The sequence below is a fragment of the Bemisia tabaci genome, chromosome 1, assembly GCF_918797505.1.
Source record: "Bemisia tabaci chromosome 1, PGI_BMITA_v3".
Classification (NCBI taxonomy): Eukaryota; Metazoa; Arthropoda; class Insecta; order Hemiptera; family Aleyrodidae; genus Bemisia; species Bemisia tabaci.
This window is the reverse complement of record NC_092793.1, coordinates 11960937-11978574: the sequence shown is the minus strand read 5'-3', so window position 1 is coordinate 11978574 and position 17638 is coordinate 11960937. Positions and strand designations below refer to the sequence as shown.

General features: G+C 41.1%; 1 protein-coding gene across 1 annotated transcript in view; it reads left to right on the top strand.

The window, feature by feature from the left end:
* LOC109039651 (uncharacterized) overlaps window positions 1-17638 on the top strand; it is a 39639-nt gene that overhangs the window by 14350 nt on the left and 7651 nt on the right. The window contains exons 5-10 of the mRNA XM_019055244.2: window positions 5031-5167; window positions 8238-8545; window positions 10869-11079; window positions 13335-13588; window positions 14706-14960; window positions 16370-16514. Coding sequence (XP_018910789.2) covers window positions 5031-5167; window positions 8238-8545; window positions 10869-11079; window positions 13335-13588; window positions 14706-14960; window positions 16370-16514 — 1310 coding nt within the window. The remainder of the gene's footprint in view (window positions 1-5030; window positions 5168-8237; window positions 8546-10868; window positions 11080-13334; window positions 13589-14705; window positions 14961-16369; window positions 16515-17638) is intronic.

Below are 17638 nucleotides of genomic sequence, written 5' to 3'. Positions count from 1 at the left end.
ATACATTACCTGTCCCAAAACCATGACTCGGTATGTTCATAGACTAAGCTCTCCGAGTGTGACAGGTGCCTAATTGATTCAGCTGCAATTTTCGAACATCCGTGCTTCTTTCGCCCTGACCAGAGCACTGTAGAGGCTTTAGATTCGGAGGTTGACATCTGAGTTGACTGACGATAAGTGCAGGGCTGAATCGAGCCTCACGAACAGTTTGCTTCAACCACAGGGACAACGTTGTCAAACCACCCATTCTTGAGCATCTTAACACATGAATCGGCCGTTGTTAAAACGTAAGATCATTCACAGATAAGCTACGCTATCCGTAAGAGTGTCCGTAGAGTGTGGATATCGAATTGGATGCAACAATGACATTACTTACCACTTTCAATGTCACTAATTAAAATAAATGGATGTAAATCGCATTTCCGAAACGTGATACTGATAGCGTCTATATTTTAGGGTTAATCAGGGGATGAACATGCTCGATTTTAAAACAACGGTCGAGTCACATGCAAATCACCTACACCTATAAAGAAAACTTGAAGAAAAAATCGGGTGTGATAGGATTTCTGGAACTCATTAAATGATGTATTAGTTACTCGATGATGATCTCGGATAGCCACGACCACTTCACAAAATATCTCACGAGTAGCAGCAGAGATTGAAAATTCATCGGGCAACCTGTTGCACAGTTTGAGTATTTTGCAACTCAGCTTTTCTGTTCACGCATGCAATAATACTCTCTAAAAAGTAAGAGGGAATAGAGAATGATTTTGGTAGCTGCTCTAGATTCCCTTACATTAAAATATGTTCTAATCCTTTAACGTGGGAGGTCTCTCCTATTTTATTTTTATTTTATAGCAATTAAAATTATTATTTCATTGAATGTAGCATACATGCAACATTTATTCTTCAGAACTTCCGACGTGGGGAGACTCTATCACTCATGGTCTCCCCCACATTATTGGGCTACATTCTAAGATAAGGAGAGCCTGTAAAAGCGCTTTCCTGCATAGAAAAACATCATAAGTGTTGTTCTTTAAATGTGCGTAAAAAGTTGGTTCGTTCTTGCAATAAGCAGCTCAAGTTGTCTCTCGGACGTCCATTTACAGTCACAGTTAGCACTATCATCCTTTTAGATGTACCTCGCACAAAACTTCCTGACGAAGTGGTGAGTGTATTTATCACGTGAATTATTTGACAACTATGATGACCTGACGAATGCAAATAGTCCAAGACGTTAACACCCATCAAGCGTTTTGTACTAACAGCTTTGTTGCCACATGATGCGGCTGAAAGTAAACTCGAGGAGGTTGCATCTAGCTAGAGATCATTCTTATCGACAAGCAAAACTATCTGAAAGTGTAGAAATAAAGAGTGGAGATTCAAAATATGGTGAGGGTTATCTATTATCAGCCAGCGGACCGATTTTTGAAATTAATGGACAGAGCGATAGACAAAAAATATATTAGATAGTATGGGGTGATCCTATTAGAAAAAACGGGTGGTTCTCATAGACTACATAATATACTATCCGTAGGGTATCTTGTGGGTTGGTCTTAGTTAGTCTGTTACTTACCTCCTTTGTCTATTGCAACCACCCACTACCACCGATAGGATCGCGCTCAATGTGCCCTATATCTTCTCAGTCTATCGCTTTATCTATCAATTTTAATAATCACCCGCTGTTGTAGATTGTTCAATGGTCTCTTATTCAACGGGAAACCAGAGGCTCCAGAGTAGTATACTAATTTTACTTAAATTCACTGACTGGATGGCTTTTTTCGGTTCCGCTGTTGAATCCTGAGTTTTTTTTTGCAAAGGTGCAGTCATTTTAATGATGTTTCCACACCCTCAGATGCCCAAGCCGGGTCAAATTGAATCGATGCTTGCTAAGAACACGGGCCCGCCGGTTGTATGAGGCCCTTACAAGCGAGCTTTAGATAAAGGTTTGCAAATCCATCTTAAAAAAATAATCAGATATCAACTTGAAAAAAGAAATAATCGAGAATCAACGCAGCCGAGGACGGGAGAGACGTAATTGGCCCTCGTATTTTAACTTTTCGCCCGAATCCGAGTGACAACTCATTAGCAACCTAGAGCGGAGCATTGCGAGTTCACGCTTCGGGCCTTCGCGCCTTCAATTTTGCAGATGCAGCACGGACATCCATCAAGTACGAATAGTTGTATCTCTGCGCCGTCGTGAACGCGCATCCTTTCCATTCCTCTATTTCCATATTGTGTTTGTTTCCGTTTGTCTTATTCATAATGGTGCTTCAAGCAGTAAGTGAGTATCACAGCCGAAGGTAGGAGAGATGTGTTCGGGCCTCTTTTTTAACTTTTCTCCTGAATCTGAGCGACACCTCATGAACAGCATATAGCAGAGCATTGTGAGTTCACGCTTCGGGCCTTCGCGCCTTCAATTTTGCAGATGCAGCACGGACGCCCATCAAGTACGAATAGTTGTATCCCTGCGCCGTGGTCAACGCGCGTCCTTTCCCTTGCTCTATTTCCATATCGTGTTGGTTTCGTTTGTCTCGTTTTGTAGTGGTGCTTCAAGGGCTGTGTGAGCATCACATCTGAAGATAGGAAAGGTGTAACCCGGTCTCGTGTTTTAACTTTTCTCCCTGATCGGAGCGACACCTCACCTGCAGCATGAGTGGAGCAATGCAATCACGCTTGCATCACGCCTCACGCTGTCGCGCCTTCAATTTTGCCTATTCAAATTGGACATCCACCAAGAACGAATATTTGTACCACGCTGAGTCGTATCCTATTTTTGAAATCAAGAAAAGCCTCGGTTAAGTTTGGTAAAAACTTGCTATAATGTGCCCAAATCAATAATCATTTTGTAAGAAAAAAAAATGCTTAAAGGTCTCTCAAACGCCCCGAAAGGGCTCACCTCTGCAAATTGGTATGTTGGCGAGAGGTGTGTGAGGTTTTTTTAGTTTTTTCTTTATTTTTATTTTTTTTATGACTACACCTAGAAATCCCAAGGTAGGTCAATTTGAACAGACTATCCCTTTTCTTGTATCTAAATTCTTTAGAAATGTCTATTATCCCCTGCTTCATGCATGACACATACCATGGTCACGTCTCAAAGGCCGACGATTCCTCAGGAGCCCAGTTGCAAAAAAGGACTGGTAGGCACTACCGTTAGTTATTCTGGCGTTTCTCGCCCCATGTATCATTCTAACGACGAGCGCATGTCTAATTTTAACCTGAGTGGTTAGATTTGACGCTCCCAAATTGACCGAAGAGAATGTATGAAAAAAATCAAACCGCTCGATGGTGGTGAACATCGGGGCAACACAGGAGGCTAATCTGACGGCTGTAGACGGCGCGAAGCTGAGGAGTCACTACTTTACTCCTTCGCCGAGCCCGAGCTTTACGCCACACAGTGGAACGGGTCATTAGCATTGGCCGGACATGAAATTTTTGACTCAAATCGAAAATTTTGGTGTTCACTGCGTCACATTAATATGTTTAAAGGATGCTTTGCGAAGGAAATTTTACGGCGAAACAAATACCACCGTTTAACTTTTACGTTTCGTATAAACGCAGATGTAAAGCGTTTCCAGTTTCTGCATCTTGTGCGATCTCTTTCCAGATGCCTCTGCCCACTGTGCGTCTGGGCCGTTATCAAATGGCACGAAGAAGAAGCAACCCGTCGCGAAATCCCGAGCGGGGCTCCTTCGGCGCACAGTGGAATGAGCTAATAGAAGAGTTCGGACATGAAATTTTTGGGTAGAATTTCAAATTTTAATGTTTATTGCGTCACAAATTCAATTTCAAGGGTTGATTCTGAGAGGAAGTTTTACTAATGAACCAATGAAACCACTCTTAAACTTCTTTGTTTCATATTTTCGAAAATATAAACTTCCGAGGTTTCCAGATTTCGTGCGACTTCTCTTGTTGACTCGGTCCACTGTGCGGCGTCGGCAACTTCGGGGGCCGTTTAAATAGTATCCGGCTAGGGCTGTGTTGCTTGACAAATGACCGCTACATTACGGCGTCATTATGTGAATCGGGCCGTGTTAAAACCGAGCACGGCCATTATTCGATGAGCTCCAGAAAGCATGGATTTTGGTGGAGCTAGAGGCTCGTCGGAAAATTGACATTTGCGGTCACAACATGCACCGATTCATGTACGGGCCATTCTGTGTTTTCATCTCGGGATCTCGGTGTCGGGTCGGCGTTGCGGTGGGGGGGAGTGAGAGGGAGAGGGGAGGTGGAGCGAGAGGGGGAGCGAGTGGGAGAGGGGGAGGGGGGGAGGGGGAGCGAGTGGGAGAGGGGGAGGGGGAGAGCAAATTAAAGCCTCCCGTTGAGCTTAGGTCACACTTCGGTCCCTAGCAAGTTGACCGAGTCCAAGTATATGATGACACTTTAGACACATGAATCTCATCGAGTTCCTGCATGCATTTTGTCTCTTCCATCATCGGTAAAGGGGCTAATGGGTCAGTCGCGCTGGTCATAGAATTGTACTATAATGCTTAATTCTTGTAAACTAGCTGAAAATAATAAGAGCTGTCCAAACAGCAGCTTCCTACGTTCAATATTAACCGAGATATTGCGTTTTGAAAAGTCGCGTTTTTGACGTCATCCACCGCGGTGGTGAAACCATTGGTTTCCTCCCCCTTACTTTCATCCATGTTTTACGTTGAGTAACCAGTGCAAATGTGTGTCACACGAACTGACGAAAGCAAGGTGGAAGAAACCAAGGGTTTCACTACCGCGGTGGATGACGTCAATAACCTGACTTTTCAAGAGGCGATAACTCGGTTAATATTGAACGTGGAAAGTTGCTGTTTGGACAGCTCTTATTTTTTTAGCTGATCTACAAGAATCTAGCATCAAAACAGGATTTTGTGATCAGCGCAACTGACCCATTAATCCTCGACAAAGGGATCCGAATAAAAGAGTCCCGGAAGTGTTTTTGACAGTATAGGATACGTTTATGCTGAGAGGAACTATGTGCAAATGAAGTGAAAATCCTTTCCGTAATTTGAAAGACGTATTGGTGATTGTTGCAGGAATGTTCCTGTCCGAAAAGCAAATACAGCGAAACTGGAGATGTGATGGCAGAGAGAGGGTCCTCGAGTAACAATGATCATCGAATTCAATTTCTATTCGGGAAACCACAAGGCCATAAAAACGCGACAAAGCCCAAGTAAGTATGCATCAAATGGACTGCATTTTGAAATTTGAAACTTCACGTTCCCCTATGCACAGAAGTGTTTTTATGGATGGGTTAGAAATTGTAGTTCCCAATTGCAAAATGGAGTCCAAATTTGAAGGAGATGAACCAGAGTCAGCTCAACTAATTATACGTTTATCAGACTTTGCCTAGTCTCCTTCGTGTTTTATTCTTTAACAGCGATCCAAAAACTTTCGAATTATTTTGGGGTTTTCTAAAAACGTATCTTTAAAATTTTTAATTATAAACATGCACCTGCTAAGAATGAGAGTACTTGAGGGTAATCGGGTGACCCTGGGAAAAATTGGCGATAGGAGCTGCGTTTCAAAATACCATAGGAGTTCTTATAACCGACTAAAGAAGGCTATTGAAAATCATATAGCTGGCTGTAGAAAGCGGAGCAAATCATATAGCCGGGCTATACGAAGCTATAAAAAAGTATACAGTCGGGCTATAGTTCCTATCGCCGGGCTTTACACTTTATCGCCATTGGCTATAAAAGGCTATAAGAAATTGTGTAGAAATTCGTGTGTTTTGGAAATCATTAAGTTTGATACGGAACTACCTTACTATTTACAAAACGCACATTATATTTTCCTTTGAAACATATTTTTTTCCCCCATCAATTAAAATGAGAATAGTCCATACAGAGTGTGCAAACATTTCAAAATCATGAGTTGAAAAACGCTGACTCCGCGAGATTAAATATTAGAGCCTAACACAAAGCGGAGCGGCGACGCACTGGCGCCTACAAACCTAACAGGGATACTTCACGCATTGCGCAATGCGTGAAGTATCCCTGTTAGGTTTGTAGGCGCCAATGCGCGTTTCGCGCTCTCTGCCCGCCCGCCGCGCCGCAGCGTGCCACGGCTCACGGGTCTGAAGCAACTATTTCACACCAGATGTATTGCACAGTATCATAAGAAATTGAAGGCGCTCCAACATATTAAGAATGACAGGCATCCTTCAAAAGTACGGAGCTTTCCTCGCAAAATAAATCAAGATACTACGGCACAAAAAGAGAGCTGTAGTCCAAAAACTAACTAAGTCCTAGTATCCGTATTTAGTAACGTTTAGCATAAACTTTATCATCTGGCTGTTGCTTAGTCGCCATCGGCTATAAAAGGCTATAAGAAATTGTACAGCCGGCTACAGAAGCTATTGGAAATCTTACAACCGGCTTTAGGTCTATGGTATTTTGGAACACAGATTCTACTGCCAATTTTTACCAGGGGAATAATTACAACCGTACAATGGAATCAACGAAGGAAGCACCTTTGACTCATTCGTGTAAGCGAGTATTCCAGAACTAATTATAAGACATACCACCCTGCCAGGTAGAAGAAATCCCACGAGATCCTTATCAGTTATCTCAGATCTTTTTGAACTGGATTTCAAAGCTATTAGCCATTTTGATTATGATTTTTTTGCTCATTCAGCTCGTAATTATTGCCTCAAAATGTCTGCAGATATTAATTTCCTTATATGGACTCGTTTCAGAGGTACAAAATTCGTGATTCCCTTAATCGGACGTATTTCTGCCAAACGGAACTATGTGCATCATGACGTGAGCCCTGTTATGCATATATTCTCATGGGTCTCGCGGCTCATGTTTTAATGCACTTAGTTCCGTTTGGTAGAAATAAGTCCAATTCATCGACGTTTTTCTTTGCAAGACAAAATATAAAGAAATGAAGAAAGAAAAAAAAGCGAAATCGAGTGGAAAATCATACCGTACTCAGGTCTCGTAATAAGAAAGATGGAGCTAACCGAGATTTACGTACAAAAAAGGAGGTCAAGTTGACCTCAACTGGAGCTTGGACCCAATTAAGTTTTCGACACGCTTTACAAACTTTCAATTGAATATACGCCACCTCTTGAAGTGGCTGGAATACACGCGACACGACGCCCGTCAATCCACTGATGCCACTTTGAGAAGTAGTTCCCATAATTCTCCCGTGTTAAGGAAAAACGCCGTATGAGCCTCCAGGCGTTGCCAAATTTCCTTTGACAAATCGTGAATATTTGAAAAAATTGATAAATATTTCGATTCCGATTATCGGAGGATTTCGTTCAAAATGTGATCCAAGAAGTCTGAAAATTTCAAGGAAAAATATTCATAACTTCCTTCCAAAATCATTATTTTCCGAGCGGAAATTTAGCAACATCCGAATGCTTATACGGTGTTTGACTTGGCATGGTAGAATTGTCACGATAGAAACGGTTTTTCTAAGAGGGTCTCGGTGGTTCTAGTGATAAGAATGGCTATTACCTCTAGGCCTCCTAATTTTCAATTTTTTTTGTATTGAAATATAATTTCTACATGTTTCGTATATGCCTTTAATATATTCGTAACCAATATGTTTCCATTTCTCGCCGGAAAAAATGGATTTTATCGTTACAATAGTGCAAATGTTGCCAAAACTTGGCGTTGAGATGTAAAAAAATAGACGTGTTGAAGTCAAATTGAAGTATGTAAATTTCAATCTCTTTGTTGCCCTGTGTTGCTTTGCGAGCCCCTCTCCCATACGAATAAATCAGTAGAGAGGCGTGAATGATCGATTATCGACATTTTCCCATTGATATTACGGCAAAGAAGAGATTATTAAGGTGTGCGTTGCAAACGCTCTGTATATCGATCCTATCCAGCGGGCCGATTATTGAAATTAATAGACAAAGCGATAGACAAAGAAGACATAGGGAGTATGAAGCTATCCTATTGGTTGAAATGGGTGGTTCCTATAGACTAAGGGAGAAAATGATAACTAACTATCGAGTCCCTTGTGGGTTGCCGTTACTTAGTCTATTGCCTACTCTCTTTGTCTATTGCAACCACCAGGTTCAACCAATAGGATCCTTCCATATCCAATTTGTCCTCTTTGTCTATAGCTTTGTCTATCTATGTCAATAATCGGCCCCCTGTAGGTTTAAATGGCAGATCAATCGATATAATCGCAAAGCACGCCACGCCACTGGAATAAATAGGTGGTCACTGATAGATTCCTCTGTAAAATGCACTGATAATTAATTTTTCTCATTCCAGTAAACAACCGATTAAAAAGAAAAACGGGAAGAATGGGAACAGTACAACTATAATTTCTCCAGGTGGAAATGGGACTGCGGCAGGTCACGGAGCAAACGAAACCCATAGCACCGCAGCTCCGACCGTCATCAGCGAGACAGCTGCATCAGCTGCATCAGCTGCATCAGCTGCATCGGCTGCATCAGCTGCATCGGCTGCATCAGCTGCGTCACCTCCTGTGCAGAACGTAACGAAGCAAGAGGAGGACCACTCAACCTATTTTCTCCTGGGCATGCATCCCGATTTGATGACAGCTAGTGAACAGTTAGGTAAATTTGATTCACTAAAATAGAAAGATCATTATAATCAAACTTTCCCCCTTCGTGTACTTAATCTAAAGACAAATTATGGACGTAGCACGTAGCTCTACCAAACAGAGCTATGTGCAGGTGGGAAAGATGGGGTATGCTCGAGCTCGTTAGTCGAGGGTCGTAAGAATGAATAGGAATCGGACTTATTTCTACCGAAGGAACTATGTGCATTAAAACATGAGCCGCGAGACCCATGAGAATATATGTGTCGCAGGCAAATAGTAAAATTAGGCATTTTGTCAAATGCCTAGGCAAATAGTCAAATATTCTAACTTAGATTGAAATTCTGCTGCTTTTCCTAATGTTTGACAAAATAATTAATTTCTCCTGTAAGACAAAATTCTCAGTAAAAATTTGCATCGCACAATAGTATTTTAAACCGTTTTTAGCTCCTGCACAGACACTTATCTGGAAATTTTCAGTATGTCATAAAATACAGAATTTTTAGGATTTCATCATTTAAAAATATGAGTGGCAAATAAAGAGGAAGAGACAAGAAGAATTCGTAGGTTTGATGAGTTATTTTTCCAAAAAATATTGAAAACTTGCGAGCTCCTCGCCATAAATTCAAAAAATTGTATAGACCGTCAAAATTTAACTATCTGCCTAGGCATTTGACAAAATGCCTGATTTCACTATTTGCCTGCGACATATGCATAACAGGGCTCACGTCATAATGCACATAGTTCCGTTTGGCAGAAATACGTCCAATTATAAAGCGCCTGTAACGAAGCCGCCACCGCGGTCGCTTGTCGGCGTCTTTAACTCATGAGCTCTGTCCGTAACGCTCAAGATACATGCCTACGGCCCATGAGTCCCTATACAATACACTTGGCACACAGTTCCGTTTGACAGAATGTAAAATCCCGCTTTTCCAATTCAGCAAACGGAGCTATGTACTAAGTGTATGTGAGACTCATAGGTTGTAGGCATGTGTCTTGAGCGTTGCGGACAGGGCTCATGACATGAGTTAAAAACGCTGACGGGCGACTGCGGCGGCGGCTCCGTCACTGCACTGAAAAAAAAAAAAAATCTCGGTGTATTCACCAAGAAAAGGGTAAAATTACCAAGAATTCAGGGTTGACTTTGATCCCAGTTTTTTCTTGGTCTCGGTAAAATTTTTGAACTTTCTCGGTAATTTTACTGGACCTTGGTAAAAACGCCAATATTTTTTATCGACTGTGGTAGAATTACCGAGATAAAATGGCAAAGTTACCGGGAATTGATTACCAATAAAAGTGGTATTCTTACCTGAAAAAACAGTAAAAATACCGGTTTTTAGGTAAGCTTACCAGTCTGTCTCGGTAAAATTACCAATGATTGGTAAAAAAATGAGATGGTAAAGGTACCAACGGACCTTGGTAAAAACGCCGAGAATTTTTTTTCAGTGTGGCGCTTTATAATTCCCATTCATTCTTACGGCCCTCGACTAACGAGCACACCCCATCATTTCCACCTGCACATAGGTCTGTTTGGTAGTAATACGTCCATTTCATGTTTCCACATCAAAATTTTACGCGGCACGAGCCACAGGGTTGGCGCTTTAAAAACGATCAAATCCAACCCGTGAGTGAGGCGTTATAGTATATTGGCGTTTATAGTAATCGACGGATAAACTTAAGTTCAGAATTTCTGCTTTCCTTCCATTTTTTGAGAGGAAATGGGCCAGTTAGAGTGCTTGAAATTTGCTCATAAAATTCTGCACGCACATAGAATAAATCAGGAACATTTTGAAAGAAATTACGTCAATCAGTTCTCCCACTGAAAAATAAGGTTAAAAGCAGAAAATCTGGAACAAGACTAAGCTAGACTAGTTGTATCGTGGCTCAGTCATATTAGTGCCCATGATTCGGACGTATTTCTGCTGAACGGAATTATAGACGAGTGGGAAAGATTGGATGTGCTCTAGGAGGCTGATTAAGAAACAATGTAAAAGTGAGCATGATTCCCATTGGGAAAGTGGAAAAGCGGGATTATACATTCCAACAGACGGAACGAAGCGCCAACTGTGAATACAGCACTCATGAGCCGTGGGCACGGCAAAAGAGCGTTGTGAATAGGGCTCACGAGTTAAAGCGGGCAAGGAGTTAGAGCGCGTCGCCGCTGACGTCACTGGTGCTTTACGATTCCCATTCATTCTTACGGCCCTCGACTGAGGAGCACACCCCCTTCTTTCCCACCTGTCGTTGGTTCCGTTTGGCAGAAATATGTCTTGGCAGAATGTATTTGTTTTGAGTGGCAGGTTGTTTTGATCATTAAATTAGGCAGCTTGTGTCCGCAGGTATGGAGCTTCCGGAACCGGAGGACAGCAGCGAGGTGACGGATTTCCGGCAGCATTTCAGCGAGGAGCTCCTGACCATGGCCGGGGTCAACTACACCGCCCTCGAGGAGGCCGACCTTCGGTGCGGCGGCAGGGTCATCGCCACGAATCTCACCATCAACCGTCTCAAGGAGATGGCCGCCGACTGCATGCTTCAGAAGTGTGACTTCAGGTGAGCCCTCTCCCTCTAACTTGACCTTTGGATCGCTCAAGTAAGCAGAGAAGTATTCAAAATGGAAAAAGCTGAAACCATCAAATGTCACCCTGGTACACGGACTTTATGCCCACTTTTTTTACGTCCACAGGCTTTTCGTCCACAGTTCTAAAGCCCACACTATTGTTAAGTCCATTACTTAAACGTCCACTAAGTTAGGTCCACAAATGTAAAGTCCACTAAAATCAAATTCAAGCGTCATATTTTAGTCCGTGTGTAAAATTATATTGACAATATCGCAATGAGAAAATTAAGAGAAAAAGAGGTGTTGTTATCGTAACTCATATTTTAAATGAAATGTTAATTTCTTCTTTTGATTCATCTTTTAAATTGTCTTTGATAAATACTTGGTTTCATTTCTATCCTTGAAATTTCCGATATAAAATATGCCTTAAACGTACATTCTTTTTTTTAAATGAAATTGATTACTTCATTTTAAAAACATTTACATTTTAAAAACGTGGTAAATCTTTGTAAAACATTTTCCAAGCAATGGCATCAATATGAATCTCAATGAGCCGTAGTTGTGATGAAAGGAACTATACAAAAATTAATAAAAGAGGAAAAAAACTAAGAAGCACGCAATTTTTTTGTTTTTAACTTATTTGTACATCGACCTCCTTGAGTCAAATACGTCCAATTTTGAGCGTTTAGTTGCGCTTACACCACGCTGCAGCACAGTAAAAGCCCAAAACATAAAAGAATAAATTTGAATGCTTTGGAAATCATTAAATTTGACAGGGAACCACTATTATATTTACAAAAAACACATTATATATTCCAGCGGTACATATTTCTATTTCATCAGTTTAAAAGGGAATAATCAATGCAGAGAGTGCAAACATTTCGAAATCATGAGTTGAAAAACGCTGACTCCGCGAGTTTAAATATTAGACCATAATACAGAGCGGAGCGGCGCGTGATAGCAGCGCAGAACGCGCACTGGCGCCTACAAACCTAATAACGGGATACTTCACGCATTGCGCAACGCGTGAAGTATCCCGTTAGGTTTGTAGGCGCCTATGCACGTGTCACGCTGGCTGCCTGCCGGGCCGCAACGCTTTAAGCAACTATTTCGCGTCAGAGGCGTTGCACAGTATCCTACAAGATTAAAGGCGCACGAAATAACTAGTTTAAGAGGACTTTCAATTTTGACTGCATCTGTCACTGAAAAATGTTTAATTTGGCATTGGAGCGTTTCCTAGGCGCCCGCTTTGGTTTTCATCTTATCATATCCGTACAGTTTACACATGAACATATGTTTTTATCTGCTCTTAGAGTCTGTTCTCATGATTTGATTCATGAATGAAATGTTTTTAAGAATGAAGATAGTAGTAGTATGCATTTATTTTTGAGGTGGTTCCTAATATTTTACACTACTGTCATTTAAATGAGAAGAAAAAATGTGGACATAACATGTCCACAATTTGGACAATTTTGGACATATTCATGGTTGGACATTAAATCACGTGGACTTAATAAAGACTGGACTTAACGTTTAGTGGACATAAATAGCGGTGGACATTTATTTAATGGACGAAAGGTAGGTGGACATAAAGTCCTGGAAGCGTACCCCGCCTTAGAATGGATTGTGGGGACCTGGGACCGCTGGGTCAGAAGTCAGTAGCACTGATCATTGGACCGACCGAGGTCGGCTAGTTTTAACCTTGATCCCTGCGAGAAGGAGCTCCTCCCCCCCCCCCCCCGAAGAAGACCCTATTACTTTATGTTTCTTATACTTCATTCGTAGAGTAAATAGAGCCATAATGAAAAATAGATCGGATAATGTCATGGTCGACCTATTCTGACGGAGAAGGGCGCCTTCATTACTATTAGATGCAACGCGGATATCCGTAGAGTTTGAATAGTTGTATCACAAAAGTGGTGCTCAATAGTTGTTGCATCATTACTTCCTAGGCATCAAACTAAAGAGAGCCATAGCGTTCCTCGAAAAAAAATGTTTTATACAGAAACCGCTTTTGTAATTTGTATCAAAAAATCACACCTTTCGAGCTGTTTTTTTTTTGCGATTTCATCGTACTTCAAAGCAAGATAGAAATTGGCCAGAGCCCTCATTTTTGGAGTATCAACTCACTTCGAATAGTCTTTTAAGGTATGCTAATTAGTTTTCGGATCAAAATGTTTTTGTGCCCCCCACAAATTGGGTAGTACCTATATTTCTGTTGCATTTGCTGGTTGGTTTCTTTGTGCAGGGCAGGCGGTCCAGAAGTGTGTCCTCCTGATTACAAAGAGTCCGACGACCGGGTGTTCTGGCTCTACTTCGCCCTCCGCTTCATCGGCAACACCATGCACCTGGCATCCGTCACCATCATGGACCCGATCGCCCTCCAGATGATTCAGCAGCATGGAGGAGAATTCGGCAGGGAGCGCCTCTTCTCCACCGTTGGAATGGCAATTTTCTCCCCTCTAACAGGCTTGCTCATTGATCAGAGGAGTCGCTGGCTGGGTAAGCGAACTGAACTTTTTCACTAAACATCCCCCATCCCACCCACGCAAAAAAGTGTTTCCATTTCTGACACGTGTACAAGGTGATCCAGGGTAAATGGCTAGACTGCAGGATCCGAAACATCCCCAAACCGCCTCCTTAAATTGGACGTATTTCTATCAAACGGAACTAAGCGCCAATTTGAGTTCCTTTTGAGGAATTTAGAATGCCGGATAGTGCGTTCTGTCAAACGGACCTAAGCGCCATGGAAAAGCATTGCGAGTATAGGACGGAATAAGCCGGACGCCCGATTCCGCCGCCAATCCAAGCCCCCCTATACCTTCCTCACCCTATGGCGCTTAGGTCCGTTTGATAGAAATACGTCCAATTGAGATTTCGATTTTTTTACTTAGATCATTTATGTATATAAGCATGGCGTAAAAGTACACATTTTCATGAGATTTGGTTCACAATCGTTGCCAAAATCCAGGAAAAACGATTTACTTTCCGAATTTTTTTTTTTTTTTTTTTTTTTGGGGGGGGGGGGGCCAACTCCGACTAGGGGCACAATTGGAAACAACTTTAGACAACAAAAAAGTCTTATTTTGACCCATAGAACACGCTCCTGCTGTCTGGCCGTTTAACCCGGGATCAGGCATGCATCGAAATGTGGCTGAAATGAGCCCTTATGATGAGGAAAGCCTTGGTGAAAGTTTCAGCTTCATTTTTGAATTCCAGAATTCCAGAGCGCCTCCCAAGGAGATTCGTAATTTTTTCAGGGAGGTATAAGCGTGCGTTACAAAAGGGTAAAAAATCCAATTTTCAGCGGTATGAATTTGATGTATGGCCCTAAATTATGTTTTTGTTGATTAGGTTACACGGATTACTCAAGTAACCTAAGATGCTAGTATGTTTCTCTATTGCATTAATTAGCTTTAAGTTTCTTTCAAAAATGCCATGATTCCACTTTTTCATTTTTGTCTCCATTGATTTATTTCAATAATAAAAGAATAAGGAAAAACTGGAATTCATCAGTGGTTTTTTGGCTTCAGAGGAAGGCGATCGATGGGGTTGTTTCGAGGTTGTTTAGCGTTCTGTTTTAGATGAAATGACCCTAAATTAAGCTCTTGTTGACCAGGTTACACGGATTACTCGAGTGCGTTCTGGTCGTACGACGCTTTGCTGTGCATTTCGATTGTGACGGTGATGTTGATGCCTCTCGGGGTCAAAGTGCCCGCGGACAACATCATGCAGGACATGATCCGACTCATCCGCTTCCCACACGTCATCACCTTCATCTTCTTCCTCTTCGCCCTCGGCAACTGCTGGGGCTTCATCGAGTCCTTCTTGTTCCTCTACCTCAAGGAGCTCGGAGCACCCAACTATCTACTTGGTAAATTTCAGTCCTTTCTAGTAAATTAGAATTAGTAGAGTTATTAGAATTAGTAGCATTAGTAGAAGAAGTAGAATTAGTAGAATTAGTAGAATTAGTAGGATTAGAAAAATTAGTAGAATTAGTAGAATTAATAGAATTAGTAGAATCAGTCGAATTAGTAGAATCAGTCGAATTAGTAGAATTAATAGAAATAGTGGAAAAATTCAACGCAAAAATCGCAATATATATGTGGAAGGCAATTAGTCAAATCAGGCATTTTATTAAATGCCTAGGCAAACAGTCAAATTTTGACAGTTAATGGAATTCTGTAAATTTATGGCGAATAGTTCTTGGGTTTTCAATATTTTGGGAAGAATAACTCTTCAAATTCGCGGACTCTCCCTGTTCCTTCCTTTTTACATGCCTTTAGTAGGTACATTTAAATATTAAAATTTTAAAAATTCTATGTTTTATAGCGTGCTGAAAATTTCATGATAAATGTGCATTCACAATCTTGAAATCGTTTAAAATACTATTGTATGCTGCATATTTTTATAGAGAATTCTTTTTGTAGGAGCAACGAATTATTTTGTCTAAAATTAGGGTAAGAAATCAAAATTTTAATATAAGTAAGAATATTTTACTATTTGCCCTCAACATATGTATTGCGATTTCATCGCCGATAAAATCACTAGGATCATCAACATCTCAGCGATTATCCTCGATCTTATCGGGATAAAATCGCGATTTTATCCAAATTTATCGCGATATTATCGAAAGAAAAATCGCGATAAATAGCGATTTAATCTGGATTTATCGACGAAAAATTGCAATGTGTGGCAATTTAATCGCCGTATATCACAAGGTTTAATTCGATAATATCGCAAAAATTGCCGGGCAATGAAATCGTGGTAACCAACCGATAAAATCGCTATTTATTACGATCACTGCTACTTGCGGTACATGAGAAGTCGAATATCGTCGAATTCCTTCTCAGAAAATATTGTATTTTGAAAAAAGTTGTGAATCTTTTTCCTTGAAATTTTCAGACTTTTTAGATCAATTCGTGAATTAAATCCTCAAAAAAATAGGAGGAGAAATATTCCCAAATTTTCGCGAAAATTCTAGCTTTGTCGAAGGAAATTCGGCAATGCCTTACGGCTCATACGGCGTTCTTCCTTAGCACGGCAGTACTTTCGCACGGAAAGTACAGTCACCGGAGGGTTCACTTTTAATCGGCTAAGCCAATTCAGACCATATTACCTCTCGAGAGCCAACAAAAAACTGGTGAAAGTCGTACGCAAATATTTCAAAATTTCAAAAAATAAGATTCTATTGGTACGATAGGTACTTTATAATTCAATATAACTTTTACGTTTCTAAAAACAAATCATGAGTGTGCTACTAACTCTTCTTTACTTTTATAGGTATTACAGTTTCGGTTGGCACAATTAGTAGTATCCCATTCCTTTACGGAGCTGAAAAAATTACGAAAAGGTTTGGACATGTCAACATAATCGTCATCGCATTTTTCTCTCATGCGGTCAGGCTCATGGGTTACTCTTTCATCGAGTGAGTATTTTTTCCCCCATTATTCTTTCGGCTTAGCCGTGCACGATGGAGGATTTGCAGGTGTCTAATCTTCGATTTCGCAGAAATTTCAGCATATCTCTGAGAATTTTTCTATAGATCGATTCGATTCTTGATCGATACTCAATCAATCTACTTTCAATCATATTAATTGTTTCGTAGCGAAACTTCTGGCCGAAAAAGTATGTCGCTCCTCAATCATTCAGGGACTTCAAAAATTAGATAGTTGATGGAATTATGAAGCAAAACCAAGCTACGTTTGAACAAAAAAATATTTCAAAAGTTACCGATCAAAAACAAAAATTGGATGTATTTATGCTAAAAGGAACTATGTTCCGCGCTAACCCTATATGCTTATAGTTTCTTTTGGCACACCTGAATACGTCCAATTAAAGAAAAGAGGCCCCGCCGAGTGGCACAATTATTCTTGAAATGAGGTAGGGGCGGTTCAAGTATTACGTGACGCATTTTTTCCGATTTTTGACCCCACTCCCCCGTGTAATGTACCCGTAACGCAGCCCTATGACCCCCTTTTGAATTACGTAACGCTGACCTGACCCCCCTTCCCACCCCTTTTTCGAACAGATTCACTCTGGAAAGACGGAATTTCCAATTTTTTGACACTTTTTTTCAAAGTCCTCCCCCCCCCTCCGGCTCCAATTTTTTACGTAACGCTGGGTTTAACCTCCCTTTCCCCCTGTAACGCACCGTAACGCTGATTCGACCCCCCTCCCTTAAGTGCGGAACAGCCTACTTTCGAATATTTTCAAGTTAATACGGCTACAATGATCTGCGCGGGAGGAATGCTATCGAATCAAAGATTTTCTCACGACCAGTATCTGGACAAGCCGTGGTTATACCCAATCAAATTGAAAGGGAACCTGAAAAGGTGGATGCATTGACCATGGTGATCGCGAGGAAAAGTACTACATGTGCTTGTTTACTAACAAACTTAACCTGTGACGAAGAATCATGAGAAAAAAAACCCGTGCGATCCCAAGGGTAAAAAAAAATCGTGCACGGGTTTATTGAAATCAAAGCGTTATTGAAACGGGGCTTTTTGAAGTACGAAGCTTAGGTATGCGATTAGTGAATGGTGCGGATTA